Here is a 23,250-nt window from a genome sequence, read left to right as displayed (position 1 = left end):
TGTCTTTCTACGTTTTTAAAGTTGTAAACTAATTCTTCAACTCATGTCAGTTTCAGAATTCACCAGTCCCCGTCTGTCCATTTGAAAAGTTTCCTTGCTGTGTTGGATATGGCCTTGAACTAACAGTCTCACTTTGCTCTACGTATATTCTTCCATAGGGGATGAAGGACATCAAGAAAGACAAGGTGTTGATGCGGCGGAAGTCGGAGCTGCCGCAGGACGTGTACACTATAAAAGCCCTGGAGCAACACAAGCGAGCAGAGGAGTACCTGACGGCCAACGAGGAGGCCCTCTGACCAGGGAGCAGTGGCACCCTCCATGCCTAACTCCCCTCCTGTCCGTCTCTCATCCAAACAGTCGCCTACTGTACACCTGATAGCCCCCTCTTCGCCTCCGCTTCTCCTCCCCCTCCATCTCTGCCGGAGATCCCCATCTGCAGAAAACCAGGGCCATCAGAGTTAGACAAGAACACACACTCCTATATGCACACATAGGAACATACACACAGACGTACAAATTGTTCCAACTTCCAAATACTCACATATACTTGACTACAGTGGGCTGATTGTTAGGTTGCACGAGGACAACCATTATACAACAGTAGTATTAAGTGTAAGCATCCGTGAAGCATGTTTCTTTGTTTTGTTTCTGTTTCCTTTTGGATTGGTTTTGGTTGTCCTCATGTTCCTCCCTCCTACTGTGATCTGCTGTGCTGAAAGGGAACGACCAAAGCATTACCTATAGAGGGCAGTCGAGTGAGTGGCGGTCCCGCTAGCTTGTCTGGAGTGAGGGGGTGTGGGTTATCTGATTGGTTTGGTGGAAAATAGGGCCATGCTCTAGTCTAGCTGGATGTCCGGTGGAAGTAGTGATTCTGCTCTGTTAAAAAAAAACTTTAAAAAAACTTGCTGTAAGTTCATGTCCAGGCAGCATAGTACATTTTGGGGAAGCCAAGTCTGGGACACAAAGCTTACAAGGCAAAGCAATGACATGAGAGGACTAGGAATCAAGATGGCTGCCTTTATCTTAATTTAATTCATGTATGTCAGTCTCTTCCATGAAACCAGTTTTTCTCACTCTTTAGTTGTAGCTTCATGAAGTCACCTCTTTGCATCCTTAAATCATGGCCTTACAGCATCTGTTGAATTACATTCTCCCTGTTTATTAGTCGTAAGCTAATAGCATGATTGTAAGCCTAGATAATTGGTGTATGCAGGGCAGTCAGTCCGTGTCTCAATTTACTGTTGAGTGTTAGAATAGTAGAATACACACGGTGGAATTGAGATATTTGGTTGTGCGTCAGCAGTTTCCCGCTTGTCAGTCACTGACAGTCACTCAATTAGCCCGTGTCCGCTAACATTTTTTAAATGGGTAAGTTAGTCTAGCCAGCTATCTAAACTTGTAGTTATCATGGCAAAATTACGGACCAGGCATGAAGGGCATTTGCCCAGGGGCCCTGATCTCCAGGGGGCCCCCCATTGATTTAGGTAGTCACTTAACTCAGATATTTATTTAACTATAGATATCATATTAACATGGCATAAGTCATGGCAACATGTGTAGAATTGCAGGAAATTAGCTGTAAAACTGCACATTTCTCTCTGCCCCACGGCAAAAAGAGTGAAATGACTTATAAAATAGTTTTGCCCGCGAGGTGCCCCCCCCCCCCTACCAATATCTTGCCTAGTTCCCCCAAAAGGCGTGAGAAAGCAATCGCAATCATCTGCTTGCTCTAAGAAGTGGTTTTTGTTTTGGTCGGTTTTTGAGACTTGTTCACAGAACTGATGAGGCTTTTCATATGTTAATTCCTAGCCGGCCAGTCCACTATAAAGCACTTGAAGATACAGAATAAGTTTTGAACAAATGTCTAAACTTGTAATAGAGCTCCTGTTGAAAAAATGTTTATTGTATTTTTATAACTAGAGGTGTAGCTCAAAAACAAAATCATGTCGCTGTGTCAAAAAGAAACCTCAGAAACCAATTCAGTTAAATCAAATCAAACTGTATTTGCCACATGCGCCGAATACAACAAGTGTAGACTTTACCGTGAAATGCTGAATACAACAAGTGTAGACTTTACCGTGAAATGCTGAATACAACAAGTGTAAACTTTACCGTGAAATGCTGAATACAACAAGTGTAAACTTTACCGTGAAATGTTACTTACAAGCTTTTAACAAACAGTGCAGTTCAAGGGGTGACCATATTTACCAAGTAGGCTCAAATCTAAATTAACACAATAAGAATAAGATAGGATGTCAGGGTAATATTGTCTCAAGTTGTTGGTCTTTAGGAAAGGCAACCATAAGCTGCTGCAGTGTCCGTCCATCCTTTTCTCCGTTTTCTTAAAGATAACCTTCTCTCTCTGCTCTGTCCAGACTCTGTCATGATTGTTATACATCCATTCCTTCCTTCATAATTATATTTGTGTTTATTAATGTTTCTGGCCCAATGGGTAACATCTCCTCTGCCTCTTTAGTTATTCCTCTGTAGCCATCTTCTGGCCTTTTTGTATCTTATGTGTTTGTGGATTTATGTTTCTTAAAGATGAAAATGCACCTCTGTTGAGGTAGCCTCATTGCGGAAAGGAAAACGGTTATTTCGGTTCAAGTGTAGGGAATCTCTACAAAATATAATATTCCCCTTTCTCCTCTAAACCGGCTTGATTCAATAGGTCTCTTTCCTAACCTAAGCAATATTTTTAGTTGAAACAAACTCATGCACTTGGTGTATGGAAGTGCGCAAAACAATCCTCCTCATAGGACTATCTACAGATTAAAAAATATAGAATTGCTTTACTAGCACATATGGGGAAAAAGGAAAGGCTGTGGTTACTGTTGCAAATGTGTACTGTATATTGTAATGTATATTGCTTAGGGGTGCACCCCTACCACCCCCTTGTCCTGTAGGTTAATCCCACTCACCCCCCTTACTCCTTTTGTTTCTGGTTTGTTTTCTTCCACTTGCTGCGTGAGGTCATTTCTTTGTCGTATGGTCTCGTCTATTGAGTTGTCTGCCAATCACACCAAACAGTGGAGAATTACTCACTCCTAAGGCTGCTGGGCAAAGTGAGTCGTCATCGCACACATACTTAGAGGCTGGCTGCCAAAGAGTTCCCTCCCTCAACATGATCTTACAGTCATAACGTTAGAGCAGTCTAAATCCGAGCTGCTTTTTATATCATCCGAGTTGGATTCCTAACATGTTTATCCTTACACATAAAAATACACTTTTTTTGTAATCACAGTAGCGATAATCTCTACATTCTCCCTCAGTGGAACAAAAATCTCATCAGCTCAGATTGGATTTGCCAAGTCTTGTCTGCACCGAAGACCTATGCTCTAAATTGTCTTCTGGTGAGGTTTGAAAATGTTACCTGTGCATGAGACATTTGTATTTATAAACAGTATATCAATAAGTCGCAATATAGTTTTAAATATTCTTAATAGAAATAATGTATTACTGTTCTCTCACCTGACTGAGCAAGGCACATGCATTCCTATTGGCCATGCTTCCAGAAAGTAGCTGTTGAGACATTCCAGACTACAAGAGATAGGTAGCATTGTACCAGGGCACTACAATGCCATGGCTGGGTGGTGACTGATGACATGAAATGGCTCAGTTTGTCCAGCAGCCACACACAAACTGAAGAGGACATTTTTTTTAAACAAAGGGTCTCTCTCCACCCCCCCCCCCCCCAGGTCTGACACTAATCTTAAGCTGCTTTCCAGGTCATATGTACATATGTTGTACTTTAATTAGGTAGAGCATTACATAGTATGAAAGTCATATTTTGTACAGATGTTCATGTATGTACAGAACAAAATAAAGTAAAAAATAGTGGACATCCATTGAGTTTGGGAATCTGTTATCCTCACAAACAATATCCATCATTGATTGAACAAGAAAGACTCGGAAATGTCCATTTATGCCCATATACTCACTGGACAGTTTATTAGGTATACCCATCTAGTACCGGTCGGAGTCCCGTTTTTCTCCAGAACAGCCTGAATTATTCTGGGGGTAGATTCTATGAGTTGGAAAAGTACCACAGGGATGTTGGTCCATGCTTACGCTATAGCAACATGCCGTCGCTACAGATTGGGACGGCGGCGCGGCACACCACCGCCACCAGCCTTTACCATTGACACCAGGCAGGATAGGTCCATGGTCTCATGCTTACGCCAAATCCTGACTGCTATTAGCATGGGGAACCAGGTTTCGTCAGAGCAGGCAATATTCTACCAATCATCAATTGTCCAGTGATGGCGATCACATGCCCACTGGAGCCACTTCTTGTTTTTAGCTGATATGAGGGGAACCCGGTGCGGTCGTCTGCTGCAATAGCCCATCCGTGACAAGGATCAACGAGTTGTGTGTTCTGAGATGTTTTCGCTGACTGGATGTTTGTTTGTCACTCCATTCTCAGGAAGCCCTAAACACTTGTGTGAAAAGCCCATGAAGGCTGCAGTTTGAGATACTGGAACTGACGATCATACCACGCTCTAAGTCGCTTAGGTCACTCATTTTACCCATTCTAACATTTAATCGAACAGTAACTGAAGGCCTGCTTTATATAGCAAGCCACATGACTCACTGTCTGTAGAAACTCAATTTTTGTGAATGGGTGGTGTACTTAATAAACCGGACAGCTTATATATTACGTTCAACAAAAACTGATTTAATAGTATTATAATATGGTAATCAGAACCAATAGTAAGTATCACATTAAAAACAAACAAAGGTGATCTGTTGTTGGAAAGGGTAGTTGGAATGTCTCAGGAAGCATTGGGGGGGGGGGGGGGGGGGGGATAATAGTGCTTCTGTACTCAAGGCCAAACTGTCATTGAGCCTCATAATACGTACTCCAGCAGAAACGGTAAGAGTTTGCCTGATCTGAGAGACAAAATATACTATACTCATGCGAACTCCTTCACAAACCCTACAAATGACCTTAAGCAGCAGGTTAGGTGTAGTAGGTACCAAGAGCCTCCTTTGAAAAACAAATATTCATCAGAAATATCATCTAATGAGAATTGGACGTAGAGGAGTTCACAATCTCTTGAGAATTGAGACACCTAACACCTGCTCAGAGAGGACCTCAGTGCAGACTCCCCTGGGTTAAGTGTGTTGGTGAAATGCAGGACAGAGTTAAAGACAGACTGAAGGAAAGAGGCAATTCAGTCTTATTTGTGCTCTAGCCTCAGGCCTTCTGAGCTTTGGCGAGTCTGGAGCGTCTGCTGGACCATGTCCTTCCACTGGTCGTCCGAGATCTCCTGAGCCCAGGCCGGGATGGCCAGAGAGGGCAGGGCCACTGCTGCCATGGTCCTCTTCACCAGCTCCACGTGGTCTGAAGGAAGGGATGGACATCAGTACAAGGCACTACATTCAGAGCGCATTTGATTGAAACTGCATGATTCTAAGAGCTATGGCCAACCCTAAGGCATTATGAGTATCCCCCTGACCCCTGTATGTAGGGGTACTATGGATGAACTAAGCAAGGCTGCGTCCTCACCGTCATCCATGGGGATGGAGGCTGCGCTGCTGTGTGCTCCTTCTGGGTCTTCATCACTATCTGGGGGAGGGGGCTGGGGAAGATGCAAGCCCATCAACTGTGGGGAAGTCAATCAAGTTTGATAAATGTCTTGACAAGCAAAATGACAGCTAACATTTCACTGACTTGTCTTTATAGAGATGATAAACATGACACTGATTGAAAAACTAAACTGATCATATTCAGAATATAGGGTTCGGTACCTCTATTCTCTCCTGGACTTCTTGCAGTTGCTCTGCTACTGGGGGCATATCCTCAGGATGGTCCCCTGGTGCAGCATTTAGTCCATCGGGGTCCTGGTTTAGTGGCTGGTAATAGTAACCTCCATTATCATCCTCCTCCTCTCCACTCCACTCCCCGCCCACCTCAGGCACCCCAGCGTCCGACGGCCGCTCCTGACCTAGCTCCTCCTCAGAGTTCGGTAAGATTCTCTCAGGACCCATCTCGAACGCAATCTCCACTTCCATCCACGGAGGTCGGACTCAGGCACAAGCCCTGGATGTGGTGGGGTAAAGAACGTCATTGTGACACTGCACAGCAGTGATATACAGTACTCAATCCGGACCTGAGGCTATTGACTCGAAGGGAATCATGCACGAGCATGGATACAGATACTAATCTAAGTTATCTGTCAATCCATCTCCACCTGCCTGCTGTTATCGCATAGCTAAGTAAGATTGATTTCGCTCGACTGCAAGCTAAAGACGATAGCTTTTATTAGACGTCATAAGCTAACCGGCTAGCTAGCTATAGGATGACAGACTGCCCGATGAGGGACACACCACTTGCAGGTGAGATTATTATAAACCCCCATTTCACTAACCTTTGAAAGTTAGATTTGTCTCAATGTTTTGGGCCACCAGCCAGCTACTGTTGTGGTTCCTGTTCCCGTATGTCAATGAAACGGAAATCGAGGCGGATTTGAAGTCATCGCGTTTTGATGTCAGGGTTCCGGTTGGGAAGTACGCCATCCCATGTACCCATAGGAGACTGGCGGTACTGCACTTTAACTGACGCCGAGCCCAGAAAGACAATTCCAATAGACGTCCCCATTTGAGAAGAACATTTTCAAAATTCCCAAAACGACACTTTCGTTATCATCTTTATACCAAAAATATCAATAGAATGTTTCCATGAACTGTCTTAGATGTTGATTTTTTCCCCCCAGGCACTCACAGCCGAAGTTAACATTGTATAGTCATCCTGTGACCTTGGCTCTGTTTCAAACTCATAAAAGACACACCCTCGTTTTATGGACAGAAAAGAGCAGAGGCTCTGAGCTGTCCGATCAGGTCCATTGTCCACTGAGTTTAGCCTCGCCTTATGCCGTTGGGGTATCCCCGTCACCATCTTGGATGTCTGTCCAAACGATTAGACAAACAAAGGAAGTCTGCAACGTAAGCCCCTCAGCCTTCGTTTTTGATCGAGTTTGCGAGTATATAATTATGTTCAATTCGGGCCTGATACGCCCCATAATTCAATTCGCAATAATTGTACATCCGCTAAGAAAAGTCTGCCGACACTTAGAACCCCAACCTCAGTATGGATAAATCAACATACAAGTGTAAGTAAAACGGTTAGAAATTGTGCCTCTAATGCACATGACGGCACAAACACGTGTCGTAAAAGTAATTATGCTTATTTTTTTGGAAATTGTAGAAATAAAACCGTTTCATTATTCAGAAGTTTCAGCTAGGCAGGCTAACGTTAGTTAACTAATTAATTTGCTAGCTGTCATACAGTCGGCGTATATATATAATTATATAGTTAATATAAGTAGACACGCAATTATAATTCCGGGCAAGGGCGGTCCATTTAAAAATCATTCCTCCCTTTCGCTACAAGTGTATACGCGTCAGACGTCATGGAAACGTCATCAGAAGTGTCCACTGAGTTTGAGGGCTGAGGGTATAGGGTGTGTCTTTTCACATATTTCAATACTATTTTGAAATGATCAGTAAATGTAAAAACAAAAAAGCAATACGCACCATAAAAGTATTTAACAAATTGAAAATGAATCTTGATATGTAATTCCCCTGTCGGTTAGGTTTTTGTACTCTTGTTTGTATATCTGTTTTTTTTTATTAGTCTTTTTAGTGTTTGGAATGCAGCCAAAGACGGACTGAAATGAATGGATTCCAATTATATCATTACATTAACAGTTCAAGTAAGTTGGTAATTGATTTGTAGTTATGATTTTAATAATACATAACTAATTAGCTAGCTACTTCATCTTGAATATGAAGTTGGTTATAGCCATCTTGTCAGTTTGCCTTGTGATTGGCTATAACTAGGGGGGCTGAGGGTTAGTCCACATTCAATGTCATTGAGGATAGCTGGCTAGCTAGAAAACGTTAGCTGGTAGCCTACTTCAAATTTGCATTATATAAATATCGTTAGCCTTCACAAGCTTGCGATGTAAGCACCATTAATATCTTCCTATCGAGCTAGCTCGTTAATATTAATGACACCTGGGCTGAGTGTAGTTAGCTACATTGATCATTGTGTCTACATTGCTTGACAGGAAAGTTATTTAAGACAAATCAGATGAAAACTTGGTCACAAATTATGTAGTGGGGGGGCTTTTTTTCCTCTTCAAATGGGTGTAGAATAGGCCTTTTAGTATAGGCTTTTTGGTGTCAATTAAGGACCTCTTACACTTGAAGAATGCACACTCTTGTTTCATTATTTTATGTTTGGACACTGCCTTCAGAAAGTATTCACAACCCTTGACTTTTTCCACATTTTGTTGGGCGATAAGGTAGGGCTGGGCGATAAGGCCTAAAAATCATACAGTTATGTTTTCTCGAAATAAGTGTTGTAAAATTAAATGTCAAATACACTGCATTTCAAACAGTTAGCAATAATCTAATGAATTCAGGGCTTGTGAAGTTATACCTAGGCTAAATATAAGCCTCCCACAACCATAAGACCCACTAATTATTTTATCCTGCTTTTTTTTGTTGCAATAATCACTGATCTGGCCTTCAAGTCTGTCTATGAAAATACCATACTATACTGAAAAAATATATAAACACAAAATGTAACAATTTCAAAGACTTTACTGAGTTACAGTTCATATGAGGAATATCTGTCAATTGAAATAAATTAATTAGGCCCTAATCTATGGATTTCATGTGACTGGGAATACAGATATGCATCTGTTGGTCACAGATACCTTAAAATAAATGGGCCTCAGGAACTCGTCAAGGTATTTCTGTGCATTCAAATTGCCAAGGATAAAATGCAATTGTGTTCATTGTCTGTAGCATATGCCTGCCCATACCATAACCCCACCGCCACCATGGGGCACAACGTTGACATCAGCAAACCGCTCGCTGACACAACGCCACACACATGGTCTGACGTTGTCAGGCCTGTTGGACATACTGCCCAATTCTCTAAAATGACGTTGAAGGTGGTTTATGGTAGAGAAATGAACATTCAATAATCTGGCAACAGCTCTGGTGGACATTCCTGCAGTCAGCAAGCCAATTGCACACTCCCTCAACTTGAGACATCTGTGGCATTGTGTGTGTGTGACAAAACTGCACATTTTAGAGTGGCCTTTTATTGTCCCCAGCACAAGGTGCACCTCTGTAATGATCATGCTGTTAATCAGCTTCCTGATATGCCACACCTGTCGGGTAGATGGATTATCTTGGCGTAGGAGAAATGTTCTTGAACAGGGATGTAAACAAATTTGTGCACTCAATTTAAGATAAATCAGCATTTTATGCTTATTGCACATTTATACAATCAGTGGCGACCTGTCATTCAGGGCTTGTTTTGCAAAAAATTATATTTAAAATCAGCAAAGAATGAAACATCCCTTTTTCAGGACCCTGTCTTTCAAAGATAATTAGTAAAAATCCAAATAACTTCACAGATCTTCATTGTAAATGGTTCAAACACTGTTTCCCATGCGTGTTCAATAAACCAGAAACAATTAATGAACATGCACCTGTTGAACCGTTGGTAAGACACTAACAGCTTACAGACTGTAGGCAATTAAGGTCACAGTTATTAAAACAGTTATTAAAAGGGGTCTCTCTTTTCCAAGCTTAAAAGTATAAACATTTACACACAACACCATGGGCCAGAAAATATTTTATACATTGGCCATGCTGTCAATCCAGAATGACTTCTGCTGTGTTCAAAACAACTGGAAACTCGGATAAGGGAAATCGCAGACTTTAGTGAGTTCAAGACAACTGGGAACATGGAAAAAAACAAGCTTGTACTGAACGGTTAGAACGGTCATCCATCTTGGAATTCCAGAAAAGTTCCCAGTAGAGCTAAGCACAAACAGAATCCTAGAGGAAAACCTGGTTCTGTCTGCTTTCCAACAGAGACTGGGAGACAAATTCACCTTTCAGCAGGACAATAACCTAAAACTGGAGTTGCTTTCCAAGACATTGAATGTTTCTGAGTGGCTTAGTTACTGTTTTGACTGCTTGAAAATGGTTGTATAGCAATGATCAACTATCAGCTGGAAGAATATTTAAAAGTGTGCAAATATTGTACAATCCAGGTGTACAAAGCCCTTGGAGACGTACTCAGAAAGACTCACAGCTGTAAATCGCAAACATGTATTGACTCAGGTGTATTGTATTGACTCAAACCAGAAACCGTGGATAGATGGCAGCATTCGCGCAAAACTGAAAGCGCGAACCACCGCATTTAACCAGGACAAGGTGACAGGGAATATGGCCGAATACAAACGGTGTAGTTATTCCCCCCCCCATAAGGCAACCAAAAAGGCAAAGCATCAGTACAGAGACAAAGTAGAGTCGCAATTCAACAGCTCAGACACGAGACGTATGTGGCAGGGTCTACAGACAACCACGGAATACAAAGGGAAAACCAGCCATGTCGCTGACACGGATGTCTTGCTTCCGGACAAGCTAAACACCTTCTTTGAGGATAACACAGTGCCACCAACGTGGCCTGCTACCAATAACTGTGGGCTCTCCTTCTCTGTGGCTGATGTAAGTAAGATGTTTAAGAGTGTTAACCCTCGCAAGGCTGCAGGCCCAGACGGCATCCCTAGTCGCTTCCTCAGAGCATGTGCAGACCAGCTGGCTGGAGTGTTTACCGACATATTCAATCTCTCCCTATCCCACTCAGCTGTCTCCACTTGCTTCAAGACGGCCACCATTGTTCCTGTACCCAAGAAAGCAAAGGTAACTGAACTAAATGACTATCGCCCTGTAGCACTCACTTTTGTTATTATGAATTGCTTTGAGAGGCTAGTTAAGGATCATATCACCTCTAGCTTACCTGTCACCCTAGACCCACTTCAATTTGTTTTCCGCCCCAATAGATCCACAGACGATGCAATCGCCATCGCACTGCACACTGCCCTATCCCATCTGGACAAGAGGAATACCTATGTATGAATGTTGTACATTGACTATAGCTCATCATTCAACACCATAGTACCCTTCAAGCTTATCATTAAGCTTGGGGCCCTGGGTCTGAACCCCACTCTGTGCAACTGGGTCCTGGACTTCCTGATGGGCTGCCCCCAGGTGGTAAAAGTAGGAAATAACATCTCCACTTCGCTGACCCTCAACACTGGAGCCCCACAAGGGTGCATGCTCAGCCCCCTCCAGGACTCCCTGTTCACCCATGACTGCGTGGACACGCACACCTCCAACTCAATCATCAAGTGTGCAGACGACACAACAGTAGTAGGCCTGATGACCAACAATGACGAGACGGCCTACAGGGAGGAGGTGAGGGCCCTGGGAGAATGGTGCAAGGAAAATAACTTTTAACTCAATGTCAACAAAGCAAAAGGAGCTGATCGTGGACTTCAGGAAACAGCAGAAGGAGCACGCCCCTATCCACATCGACGGGACCGCAGTGGAGAAGGTGGAAAGCTTAAGTTCCTCTGCGTACACATCACTGACGATCCAAAAGGGTCCACACACAGACAGTGAGGTGAAGAAGGTGCAACAGCGCCTCTTCAACCTTAGGAAGCTAAAGAAATTTGTATTGGCCCCTAAAACCCTCACAAACTTTTACAAATGCACAATTGAGAGCATCCTGTGGGGCTGTATCACCGCCTGATACAACAACTGCATCACCCTCACCAGAGGGTAGTGCAGTCTGACAAACGCATCACAGGGGCTAAACTTCCTGCCCTCCAGGACACCTACAGCATCCGATGTCACAGGAAGGCCAAAAGGATCATCAAGGACATCAACCACCCGAGCCACGGCCTGTTCACCCCGCTATCATCCAGAAGGCGAGGTCAGTACAGGTGCATCAAAGCTGGGACCGAGAGACTGAAAAACAGCTTGTATCTCAAGGCCATCAGACTGTTAAATAGCCATCACTAGCACATTAGAGGCTGCTGCCCTATATACATATAATTAGAATCACTGGCCACTTTAATAATGGAACACTAGTCACTTGAATAATGTTGACATACTGCTTTAGTCATCTCATATGTATATACTGTATTCAATTCTACTGTATTCTACTGCCATTCCGACATTGAGAAATATATATTTCTTAATTCTATTCTTTTACTTTTAGATTTGTATGAATTGTTAGATACTGCTTCACTGTTGGAGCTATGAACACAAGCATTTCGCTACACCTGCAAAAACACCTGCTAAATGTGTATGTGACCAATACAATTTGATTTTGTGTGAATACTTATGTAAATGACATGTTTTTTTTTTTGCAAACCTTTCTAAAAACATGCCTTCACCTTTTAACTATGAGGTATTGTGTGTAAATGTGTGAGACAAAATCTATGTAATCCATTTTGAATTCAGGCTGTAACACAACAAAATTAGGAATACATCAAGGGCTATGAATACTTTCTGAAGGCACGGTACTTCTACTGGTAACCAGTTCACTGTTTGTTTAATTTGTCACCAGGGAGGTTGGCCTTTCTTCATGAAATGTTTAGTATAAATTGAAACGGCTATGCCACTAATAAGAAAAAGGATTGCTTCCTTTTATAGCCTATTAAATACAGATGTAGGCCTACATCACAGTGATATAGCTGTGAAGGTGGACACACGTGAGTAAAGTGTGGTGTCAGACTATCGATCATGGTTATGCCGTTCAGGACACCCCTTATGTTCCTGGACACAACTACACTGTGATGGAATCACCCAGAACACTCAAGTGTAACTTGAGGTCAGTCGGAGACAAACTGGAAACATTTGATTTGATGAATCGCTTTAACGCATCAATGTTCTTAACACAGGAGGTCGGTGGCACCTTTTAATTGGGAGGATGGGCTCCTAGTAATGGCTGGAGTTAAATGAATGGAATGGTATCAAACACATCACACACACGGTTTCCACATGTTCGATGCCATTCCATTTACTCCATTCCAGCCATTATTTTGAGCTGTCCTCCCCTCACCAACCTATTGTGGTTCTTAACTAACATTTTGATTTAGTCTACTAACGACCCACTCATGGCCTTTACCTTGACGTGGTGAGTGGGCTTCAAACCAAGACAGGACATTCATTTATCATTTCTTTAAAATGCTCAGATAACCACCTGTGTGTGTGTGCCCTTTCCCTCTCCCTTCTGCTGGACTACTTACTGTATGGTGTGACTGTCGCAGCTGCAACATAACTATTCAACACGAGTAGTAATTGGACATTCGGTGTGAATGGAACTATGAATACTGCTCCAGTGTTAATGTTATTGTGTGCCACTGGGTGTGCTGCGTTTTGATATAGTTTGTTATACGCAAGTGACCTTACTCGGATGCAGCATGTCAGCCCTACACACCTGGCTGCCTTTAATTGGTTGGTATCTTATCTGCAATAAGAATGGAGGAAACAGAGACAACGGTAGGATGCCGCCCAGGAGGAAGCCCTGCAAAAAGGGATGATTTTTACCATACTTTCTCATTGGCGTGATTGTCATGTCCTCTCTCTCTCGCTCCTCTTCTCTCTGTCACTCCTCTCCTGTCTCTTCTGTCCTCTCTTCTCTGTCTCTTCGACAGCACATGGCCTCATGATCAAGTTCAACGAATGTGTGAATGCCACAGACAAGTGAGCCTTCAACCCTCTCCACAAGGCAGCTCAGAAGGTAAACATATTGAATGCATGCATGTGTTATCTCTCTAGTTGCACAATTGTTTGACTTACAATGGCGTAGTCTGGTCATAATTCCCATCCAATATATTTTGACACAATTGTCTAGGGAAACCCCTTTTCGCCCAGTAACTCTCCCTCTGACCATATTCTCCTCCTTCCTCAGGCTGATGATATGTGCCCTGTTTATGGACACTATACCCCCAGATGCAGAGAAGAGGGATCACCAGCTCAGCTCATCAAACTGTCCAATTTCTACAGGGGACAACAGACTTGATCAAGGTCTTCACGGTCCAAAAAGCCTGGTAAATGACCTGATAAATCCTACCCCGCAAACCTATGTGAACTTTTAAGTTTGTGGCATATTTCAGAGATAAAATAACCAACGTTAGGCGGGTTAACAGTCAAGCAAGACCTGATGTGAAGTTTGATATGTGCCCTAGCCGACCACTGGTTGACACCAACATGCTCAGGAAAGTGATATCACAACTTGAGCTTTCGACCTGCCTTCTCAATCCTATCCCCACCACCTTCTTCAAAACTGTTTTTAATTGCATACCTGAAGAAGTGCAAGCTATTGTTAATCACTCCCTTGTTAATCACTTCCTAAAAACTGCTATGGGGAAACCCCTTCTGAAGAAAAGAAACCTAGATTCTTCAGCTCTTGTCAATTTTCAGCCAATCTCCATCCTTACATTCTTAAGCAAAATTCTGGAGAAATTTGTTTACGAACAGCAAAATTATTTTAGTGCCAACTGTATTTGAATTTTTTGTTGTGGAAAAATTCCAAAATGGTTTTCGGGCCCATCCTAGCACAGAGACAGCCTTAATTAAAGTGGTAAATGATCTTAGAGCCAACACAGATCCCAAACAAATCTCTGTCTTTGTACTCTTGGATTTAAGTGCCGCATTCGACACTGTTGACCATGATGTCCTTCTGGACAGACTGGAGTGATGGGTTGGCCTCTACGGTCCACTTCTAAATTGGTTTAGGACCTATTTAACTGGTCAAGAGTTTCTTTTTTTTATCACCCTTTGTGACAAAAAATGACGCCGAAGGAGATGGCTGCCGTTTTACGATCCCGTAACCAATTGTGCGGTTGTGTATGTTTTTTCCCATTCTTTTTAAAGTTATTTTGTACATAGTGTTTCTGCCACCGTGTCTTATGACCAAAAAGAGCTTCTAGATATCAAAACAGTGATTACTCACCCCATACTGGAAGAATACTTTTTCTTCAACAAGTCTGAAGGGAACGATTTACTTCAGACACCCCACAAGGCCCTCATCCCCGTAATTCACAGGAGAAAGAGACGGAAGTATCGTGGCCGAAGATCCAGGTGCCTTGTTAGTATCCGCCGCTGAGATGGTAATCTACCTTTAACATCCGTCCTATTAGCCAATGTACAGTCAATCCAGAATAAAATAGACAAACTATGATCATGTGTGTATATACTACCAACAGGACATTAAAAAACTGTATCTTATGTTTCACCAAGTCTTGGCATAAAGTCGACAAGAAATACATACGGCTAGCGGGTTTTATGCTTTTTCGGGAGGACAGAACAGCGGCCTCCGGTAAGACAAGGGGTGGCGGTCTATGTATATTTGTAAACAACAACTGGTGCACAAAATCTAAGGAAGTCTCGAGGTTTTGATCGCCTGAGGTAGAGTATCTCATAAGCTGTAGACCACACTATTTACCAAGAGAGTTTTCATCTGTATTTTTCTGAGCTGTCTACATGTCACCACAAACTGATGCTGGCACTAAGACCGCACTCAATGAGCAGTATATGGCCATAAGTAAACAGGAAAATGCTCACCCAGATGTGGCGCCCCTAGTGCCTGGGGACTTTAATGCAGGAAAACAAATCTGTTTTACTAAATTTCTACCAGCATGTTAATTGTGCAACCAGAGGGAAAACAACTCTAGACCATCTTTACTCCACACAAAACTACTCCACACAAGACTACTCTCCCTCGCCCTCCATTTGGCAAATCTGACCATAATTCTATCCTCCTGATTCCTGCTTACAAACAAACAACTAAAGCAGGAAGCACCAGTGGCTCGGTCAGTAAGAAAGTAGTCAGGTGAAGCAGATGTTAAGCTACAGGACTGTTTTGCTAGCACAGACTGGAATATGTTCCGGGATTCTTCTGATGGAGGAGTACACCACATCAGTCACTGGCTTCATCAATAAGTGCATTGAGGACGTTGACCGTACGTACATACCAGAACCCATGGATTACAGGCAACATACGCACTGAGCTAAAGGGTAGAGCTGCCGCTTTCAAGGAGCGGGACTCTAACCCGGAAGATTATAAGAAATCCCGCTATGCCCTCCGACGGACAATCAAACAGGCAAAGCGTCAATACAGGACTAAGATTGAATCGTACTACATCGGCTCTAACGCTCATCAGATGTGGCAGGGCTTGCAAACCATTAGACTACAAAGGGAAACCCAGCTGCGAGCTGCCCAGGGACGCGAGCCTACCAGATGAGCTGAATGCCTTTTATGCACGCTTCGAGGCAAGCAACACTGAAGCAAGCATGAGAGCACCGACTGTTCGGACGACTGTGTGATAACGCTCTTGGTAGTCGATGTCAGCTAGACCTTTAAATAGGTCAACATTCACAAAGCCGCGGTGCCAGAAGGGTTTATCAGGAAGTGTACTCAAAGCATGCGCAGACCAACTGGCAAGTGTCTAAACTGACATTTTCAACCTCTCCCTGACTGAGTCTGTAATGTTTCAAGCAGACCACCATAGTCCCTGTGCCCAAGGAGGTGAAGGTAACCTGCCTAAATGATTACCGCCCTGTAGCACTCACGTCGCTAGCCATGAAATGCTTTGAAAAGCTGGGTATGGCTCACATCAACAGCATCATCCTGGATGCCCGAGACCCACTCCAATTCGCATACCGCCCCAACAGATCCACAGATGACGCAATCTCAATCGCACTCCACAATGCCCTTTCCCACCTGGACAAAATGAACACCTATGTGAGAATGCTGTTCATTGACTACAGCTCAGCGTTCAACACCATAGTGCCCACAAAGCTCATCCCTAAGCAAAGGACCCTGGGAGTAAACACCTCCCTCTGCAACTGGATCCTGGACTTCCTGACGGGCTGCCCCCCAGGTGGTAAGAGTAGGCAACAACACGTGTGCCACGCTGATCCACAACACTGGGGCCCCTCAGGGGTGTGTGTTTAGTCCCCTCCTGTACTCGCTGTTCACCCACGACTGCGTGGCCAAACACGACTCCAACACCATACGTTTGCGGACGACACAACAGTTGTAGGCCTGATCACCGACAAAGATTGAGATAGCCTATAGGGAGTAGGTCAGACCATGGCAAGTGGTGCAAGGACAACAACCTCTCCCTCAATGTGAGCAAGACCAAGGAGCTGATCGTGGACTACAGGAAAAGGCGGGCCGAACAGGCCCCCATTTAACATCGACGGGGCTGTAGTGGAGCGGGTCGAGAGTTTCTAGTTCCTTGTTGTCCACATCACCAACAAACTATCATGGTCCAAACACACCAAGGCAGTTGTGAAATTGTATTGGTCACATACACATGGTTAGCAGATGTTATTGCGAGTGTAGCGAAATGATTATGCTTCTAGTTCCGACAGTGCAGCAGTATCTAACAAGTAATCTAACAACTCCACGACAGAACCCTAATACACACTAATCTAAGTAAAGGAATGGAATAAGAATATATAAATATATGGATGAGATAAAAATACACTATCCCAGGATAGGTGCAACATCCGAGATGACGTACAATGGTTCCAGACACTCCCCCACACATCTTGTATCAGAATTGATCTCTATGGTGGAAAATTGTAACATTATGTTATAATACTTTTATTGCATCAAATGGTTGTTTTATGCTACAGGATAAGGGTTTGTTATAACGCTCATCTGTGTGTGTGTTTTACTGAGGATGGGCCTCTGGGAGATAACACTGACAAGAGATTTACAATGTCTTTTGGGTGATAAAACCTAAAGAGACTGCATTCCAGAGCATGAGTTAATGTTTCTGTTCTCTATGGTACCAGGGAGAGATGACCCCAGGGCCATTCCCTGGTCTGAACAATGAAATAAAACTGTTGACACAGCAGATACTGTCTGCTGTGAATTATAAGTGTCTTTCATACAAATCTTAACCTTGTGACCCATTCTATACATCTGTTGTTCATCATGTAGGTTGAAAGGGGTGTATCTTGGCTATAAAATGCCTTTGTACTTTTGTCTCGGGGCTAACTCTGACTTGTGTGATAAGTTTCTCTCTCCTATTTTGATAGTAAAGAAATTAACCACCACATCTCCCCCAAGTCCAAAGGAGGGAGTGAATGGCGCACAGACATTGTGGAGACAAGTAATTGGTTCCCCATGAATCACATGGTTAAAATAGGTAAAGACACATTCACATATGAAGACAATGTTCCCTCCTGTCCTCTTCTCTTTCTGATATTCTGCATATCACCAGGGACATGTGAAAGACAAGCCTGACTTCTCCCCTCTCTGGGCCCCAGGTGACTGAAGCCCATATGAGGGAGGAAGTGCAACTGCCAACGGCAGAATCCGAAGGGATACATTCTAACAACAAGAGTTTAACAGTTCAATCATATGAGCATATTATGTAGATAAGACATCGTAATTATCTATGCCACAAATGTCTGACAGAAATGTGTTATTTATTTTCCTGTAAGAATTTGTGTAGTTTTCTACCAGCTTGAGCTCAACTTGCTTGTTGTTTTCTGGACAGTTAAGTATTTTTTGACTAATTTATTGCATTATGACTAAACTGTGTACTGTGGTGGTTATGATCTTGTGAACATTTGTTTGAACCTTGCGCCCAGATTGTCCTAACTGAGGATGCTGTGTAGGACAGAGAGAAGTTGATCCACAACAAGATATGTAATGACTTGTAATGTCTGGTGGTGAGGACAAGTTTGCCTAAAATGAAAATATTTCAATGTCTGTCTTTTTTTTATTGAGTGTGCATGCATTAGTGATCTACTCTGTCAGTATTAATTTCAAGAGATTTCAGAATAGCGAAGTTTGGCTCTATCATTGTCTTTTTACTGATTTCATGTCACTTTGTTGAAGGCTTGTAAACCTAAATCATAAAGCTCACATCCATGACGCATGGGCTTTTTTGCTCGTTGTAGTTTCCTTCATGTGGTAATCAGTAGATGCGAGTACCACTTTGTCCACTGGGTGTCACTTGCTCCCTTTTAAAAAACCAAGCTGGGCTCTTCATATAAAAATTCATGATATCCTAAAATGGACCGATGGTTGACACATTGAGTTTGTGAGCTCTTTCTCACTGACACAACAAGAAAATGTGTACCAGAACAGTACCAGAACAGGTGAATGATTAATTCAGTATTTCAAGCTTGGGCTCCATTTAGACTACTACCTTAGAGCTGTGTATTCCTATAAGGATAGATTTAATAGTGGAGTGGAGCCAGCTTGACTTGAATGTTAACAAGCAGCGAAGCTGTGGAAGGATGGCAGAGGCCTTTCTACACAGGGGAATGCATTTCTGCCATATATCCCTAAAGAGGCAGCTGCCATTGTGGTACAAGCATTGTTGCCCACACAGAGTTGTCAGTACTCTTCACTTCCATCACCTCTGTAAATGTATCATAATCCTCTCCAAGTTCTTGTTTCAATCCTAAACTGTGATAGGTGACCAAGGAACCAGCCGGCTTTAAAGAAAGAATAAATAGTTTTTGGTTTACACTAGGCCCGTCTCTGGCAGTCTTTAGTATCATAACGGTCTGTGTTTATTACAAAGTTAAGACATCAATTTTCATCGCTGCCAATAACAGGCCTTAGAGGAGTAATATCAGCCAAGGAGGGATGTTGCACCTCTCTCCTAAAACAACTTGATTGGTCTTCTCAAATTCACTCGCTCATATTTTATGGGATCTGAATGCCATGGCTGTTTATGGACCATCAGTACAGAGTTCCCATTTGTTTCACATCAGTACCAGTTGACAGAGCACAGTGATGAGGCTGTACCCAGTTGGAGGCACACCATTAGGCTCACGTAGCAAACCATCTGCTTCAGGGATGAATCCTCATCAGCGGTGATTAGGCACAGAATATCTGGCCTTAGGTCAGTGAAAACCTCAATGAGAGTAAGGACAACTCCACTACCCTGTGCGGCTGCTAGTTTAGGGATTCTCATGTCGTTCCATTTTTTATTTTTTTATTTAGAGAATTTTTGAATGGTTGATCCCTGACTTTTCAATTGGTAAAATTAGATTCGTTTTGGTGTGTTGCAACAATGCTATTTTACAGTAACTTCTGTTGCAATGACATGCATGTTACAGAGTAGCTCTCACTCTCTTGTGTAGTGAACCTGAGGAGGGAAACTGGCTGGAGCTCTTTCCTGCAGGAAGTGAGGACTCTAGTTTCAGGTTATTCTTGGGATCTCCATAACTTCCTCTGTTGAATATTATGCCAGGGTGGGGTCAGGTCACATTTCACCTCCACCAGTCATGATTTGACAAATTAAGGGCTTTGGGAGTTGAGGAAATGTTGATGGTGGGATAAGAGCGCTGAGATTCAGGGAAGCTACATGGGTAAGTCGTGAAAATTATGTAAAAACGACTGCAGGTTACCTATTACAGTAGTGGCATGAAGAGCTGAGTCTGAACCATTGGTGGTTGTCTCCTGGAAAATAGAGTTTCAGAATTCAGTTTTTATATTTGACACTTCGTAGCAAAGGGACAGTAGCTAGATTTCCATCCAATTGGCGACAGATTTTCATGTGAATATTCTAAAATCGACAAAAACAGTATGCGCATTTTCTCACCAGAAATGTTTTCATCAAATTGACTTGTGTATAAAAGTCTGTGCGTTAATATTGTAGTGCACATAAAATAACTTTTGTGCTTAAATTCCCATGTACTAAATAAAAACAAGTTAAATCTCATTTTCAACTCTACTGATGGTTTTGTCACAAACAAATGTTGTTTGTGACAAATTATATATAGTGAATGTGCCCGCTCTGGTCTTGGCACGCGCGCTCTAGCCAACAGCTCGCAGACACATTGCGGGTATAACCCACACATGATGAGATCGTGATGGACAGAAAGAGCGAGATTTGTATTTGTGAAACCGCAGCCAAGCATCTATCATGTCACCAGAATAAGACCATCGCTATTTATTGGAAAGGAGCATCGAGCTCACCACCGTGCAGTTTCACCACCCTGTGAAGTTCATCTTAACTTGTTTAATCTGTAACCTAATAAACTGCATGCTTTCCTGAGTCGTAGTGGGAGGACCACACAGCATCCCACCCTGTCTAGCGTATTTAGTTTGTCGACATTTGGAAAGTTTACCGACAAAATTAGCTGTTCCCATCATTCCTGTCGTGACATGTTTTTTTTTTATCCTACATGTACTTTACTCGCATAAAAGGGTTGGATAGAAACCTGGTTTGTGTCAAAGGTAAATGGACAATACATTTGTGGTTTTCAATTGCTTGATTGAATTGAGCTGTCACGCTGTGGTCATGTAATTTAGGGATAAAGGCAGGTATGGTACGTGTTCTTAGATCTTCTGTAACTGTTGTCTGTATCATATCTAAACTGAAGTGGAAGCATTTGGGCAGTTATACCAGCACTGTGTACAGGAAATAGTTCACAACTTTATTGCACACAATTCAGTATAAAAAAATAAGACTCATTGCAAAAAAAGAACACATACACATTCCACATATAAATTGCAGACAATAAATTACATTTACAACTTCAAAATACAGTTGCGCAAATCCATATTCTTATTAGCTATTACAGATTTAGGATTTTAATTTAGGAAATGTAAGGGAATTTGATTACCCTGTTTTGGGGGAACTTTGCTGCAACGCAGGACATGTAAAATGTGTGTATTAGAAGTTTAAATAGGCTTCTGAAGATTAATTGACATTTTAGTCATTTCAGACTTGATTTTCCCTGACAAAAATGTCCAAGAAATTATAATCCACATAATAATTCACATTTCTTGTTGCTGCAGGATTATTTTGTAGCAAACTGGCTCAAATTAAGATCCTACATCTCTAACCATCATACAGCAATAGCAGATCTCAATTAGTTTTCAATGTTGACATAATATACATTACTTTTTACAAAATAATACAATTATAATTTAACAAAGTATATGTTGCATTTCTTTAGCCAATCATATAAAAGTACAGTGTTGAAACATGACATGAACTCAGGTAATATTTGTTTCTGTCTGAATTCTGCACACTGCAGAGCTGTAAGCAGGGAATTTGTTCAGAGGCTGTGATGTCTGAGCCCATTTGGAAATACAGTGGGGAGAACAAGTATTTGATACACTGCCGATTTTGCAGGTTTCCCTACTTACAAAGCATGTAGAGGTCTGTAATTTCTATCATAGGTACACTTCAACTGTGAGATATGGAATCTAAAATAAAAATCCAGAAAATCACATTGTATTAATCATCAATCATTAAGTAATTAATTTGCATTTTATTGCATGACATAAGTATTGAATCACATACCAACCAGTAAGAATTCCGGCTCTCACAGACCTGTTAGTTTTTCATTAAGAAGACCTCCTGTTCTCCACTCATTACCTGTATTAACTGCACCTGTTTGAACTCATTACCTGTATAAAAGACACCTGTCCACACACTCAATCAAACAGACTCCAACCTCTCCACAATGGCCAAGACCAGACAGCAGTGTAAGGACATCAGGGATAAAATTGTAGACCTGCACAAGGCTGGGATGGGCTACAGGACAATAGGCAAGCAGCTTGGTGAGGCGGCAACAACTGTTGGCGCAATTATTAGAAAATGGAATTAGTTCAAGATGACGGTCAATCACCCTCAGTCTGGGGCTCCATGCAAGATCTCACCTCGTGGGGCATCAATGATCATGAGGAAGGTGAGGGATCAGCCCAGAACTACACGGCAGGACCTGGTCAATGACCTGAAGAGAGCTGGGACCACAAAGAAACCTCAAAGAAAACCATTAGTAACACACTATGCCGTCATGGATTAAAATCCTGCAGCGCACGCAAGGTCCCCCAGCTCAAGTCAGCGCATGTCCAGGCCCGTCTGAAGTTTGCCAAGGACCATCGGGATGATCTAAAGGAGGAATGGGAGAAGGTCATGAGGTCTGATGAGACAAAAATAGAGCTTTTTGGTCTAATCTCCACTCGCCGTGTTTGGAGGAAGAAGAAGGATGAGTACAACCCCAAGAACACCATCCCAACCGTGAAGCATGGAGGTGGAAACATCATTCTTTGGGGATGCTTTTCTGCAAAGGGGACAGGACGACTGCACCGTATTTAGGGTAGGATGGATGGGGCCATGTATTGCGAGATCTTGGCCAACAACCTCCTTCCCTCAGTAAGAGCATTGAAGATGGGTCGTGGCTGGGTCTTCCAGCATGACAATGACCCGAAACACACAGCCAGGGCAACTAAGAAGTGGCTCCGTAAGAAGCATCTCAAGGTCCTGGAGTGGCCTAGCCAGTCTCCAGACCTGAACCCAATAGAACATCTTTGGAGGCAGCTGAAAGTCCGTATTGCCCAGCGACAGCCCCGAAACCTGAAGGTCT

The 23,250-nt window shown here is 42.7% G+C and overlaps 2 protein-coding genes and 1 long non-coding RNA gene across 4 annotated transcripts in view; 2 read left to right on the top strand and 1 right to left on the bottom strand.

The window, feature by feature from the left end:
• Nucleotides 1-3,848, top strand: part of LOC139381920 (serine/threonine-protein phosphatase 2A 56 kDa regulatory subunit delta isoform) — a 52,153-nt gene extending 48,305 nt beyond the window's left edge. Inside the window, exon 17 of one of the 2 annotated variants that reach the window (XM_071125779.1) lies at nucleotides 159-3,848. In XM_071125779.1, the coding sequence (XP_070981880.1) occupies nucleotides 159-296 (138 nt within the window). In that variant the 3' untranslated portion in view covers nucleotides 297-3,848. The remainder of the gene's footprint in view (nucleotides 1-158) is intronic. The other variant, XM_071125781.1, reaches the window with a different exon arrangement.
• Nucleotides 3,849-4,657: 809 nt separating this feature from the next.
• LOC139381921 (male-enhanced antigen 1-like) lies at nucleotides 4,658-7,405 on the bottom strand. Its single transcript, XM_071125782.1, has 4 exons — nucleotides 6,375-7,405; nucleotides 5,755-6,046; nucleotides 5,513-5,609; nucleotides 4,658-5,347 (listed from the first exon to the last, which is right to left on the bottom strand). The coding sequence occupies exons 2-4, from the start codon at nucleotides 6,016-6,018 to the stop codon at nucleotides 5,184-5,186; spliced, it is 525 nt and encodes a 174-aa protein (XP_070981883.1). The 5' UTR covers nucleotides 6,019-6,046; nucleotides 6,375-7,405; the 3' UTR covers nucleotides 4,658-5,183.
• A 5,896-nt stretch (nucleotides 7,406-13,301) lies between these two features.
• LOC139381919 (uncharacterized) lies at nucleotides 13,302-14,309 on the top strand. The gene is made up of 3 exons (XR_011628596.1): nucleotides 13,302-13,386; nucleotides 13,542-13,627; nucleotides 13,799-14,309. It is a non-coding gene; the product is annotated as an uncharacterized lncRNA (long non-coding RNA).
• The last annotated feature ends 8,941 nt before the right edge of the window (nucleotides 14,310-23,250 follow it).

Source organism: Oncorhynchus clarkii, chromosome 23 (assembly GCF_045791955.1).
Source record: "Oncorhynchus clarkii lewisi isolate Uvic-CL-2024 chromosome 23, UVic_Ocla_1.0, whole genome shotgun sequence".
Taxonomy (NCBI): Eukaryota; Metazoa; Chordata; class Actinopteri; order Salmoniformes; family Salmonidae; genus Oncorhynchus; species Oncorhynchus clarkii.
This window is presented reverse-complemented; position numbering and strand designations above follow the sequence as displayed.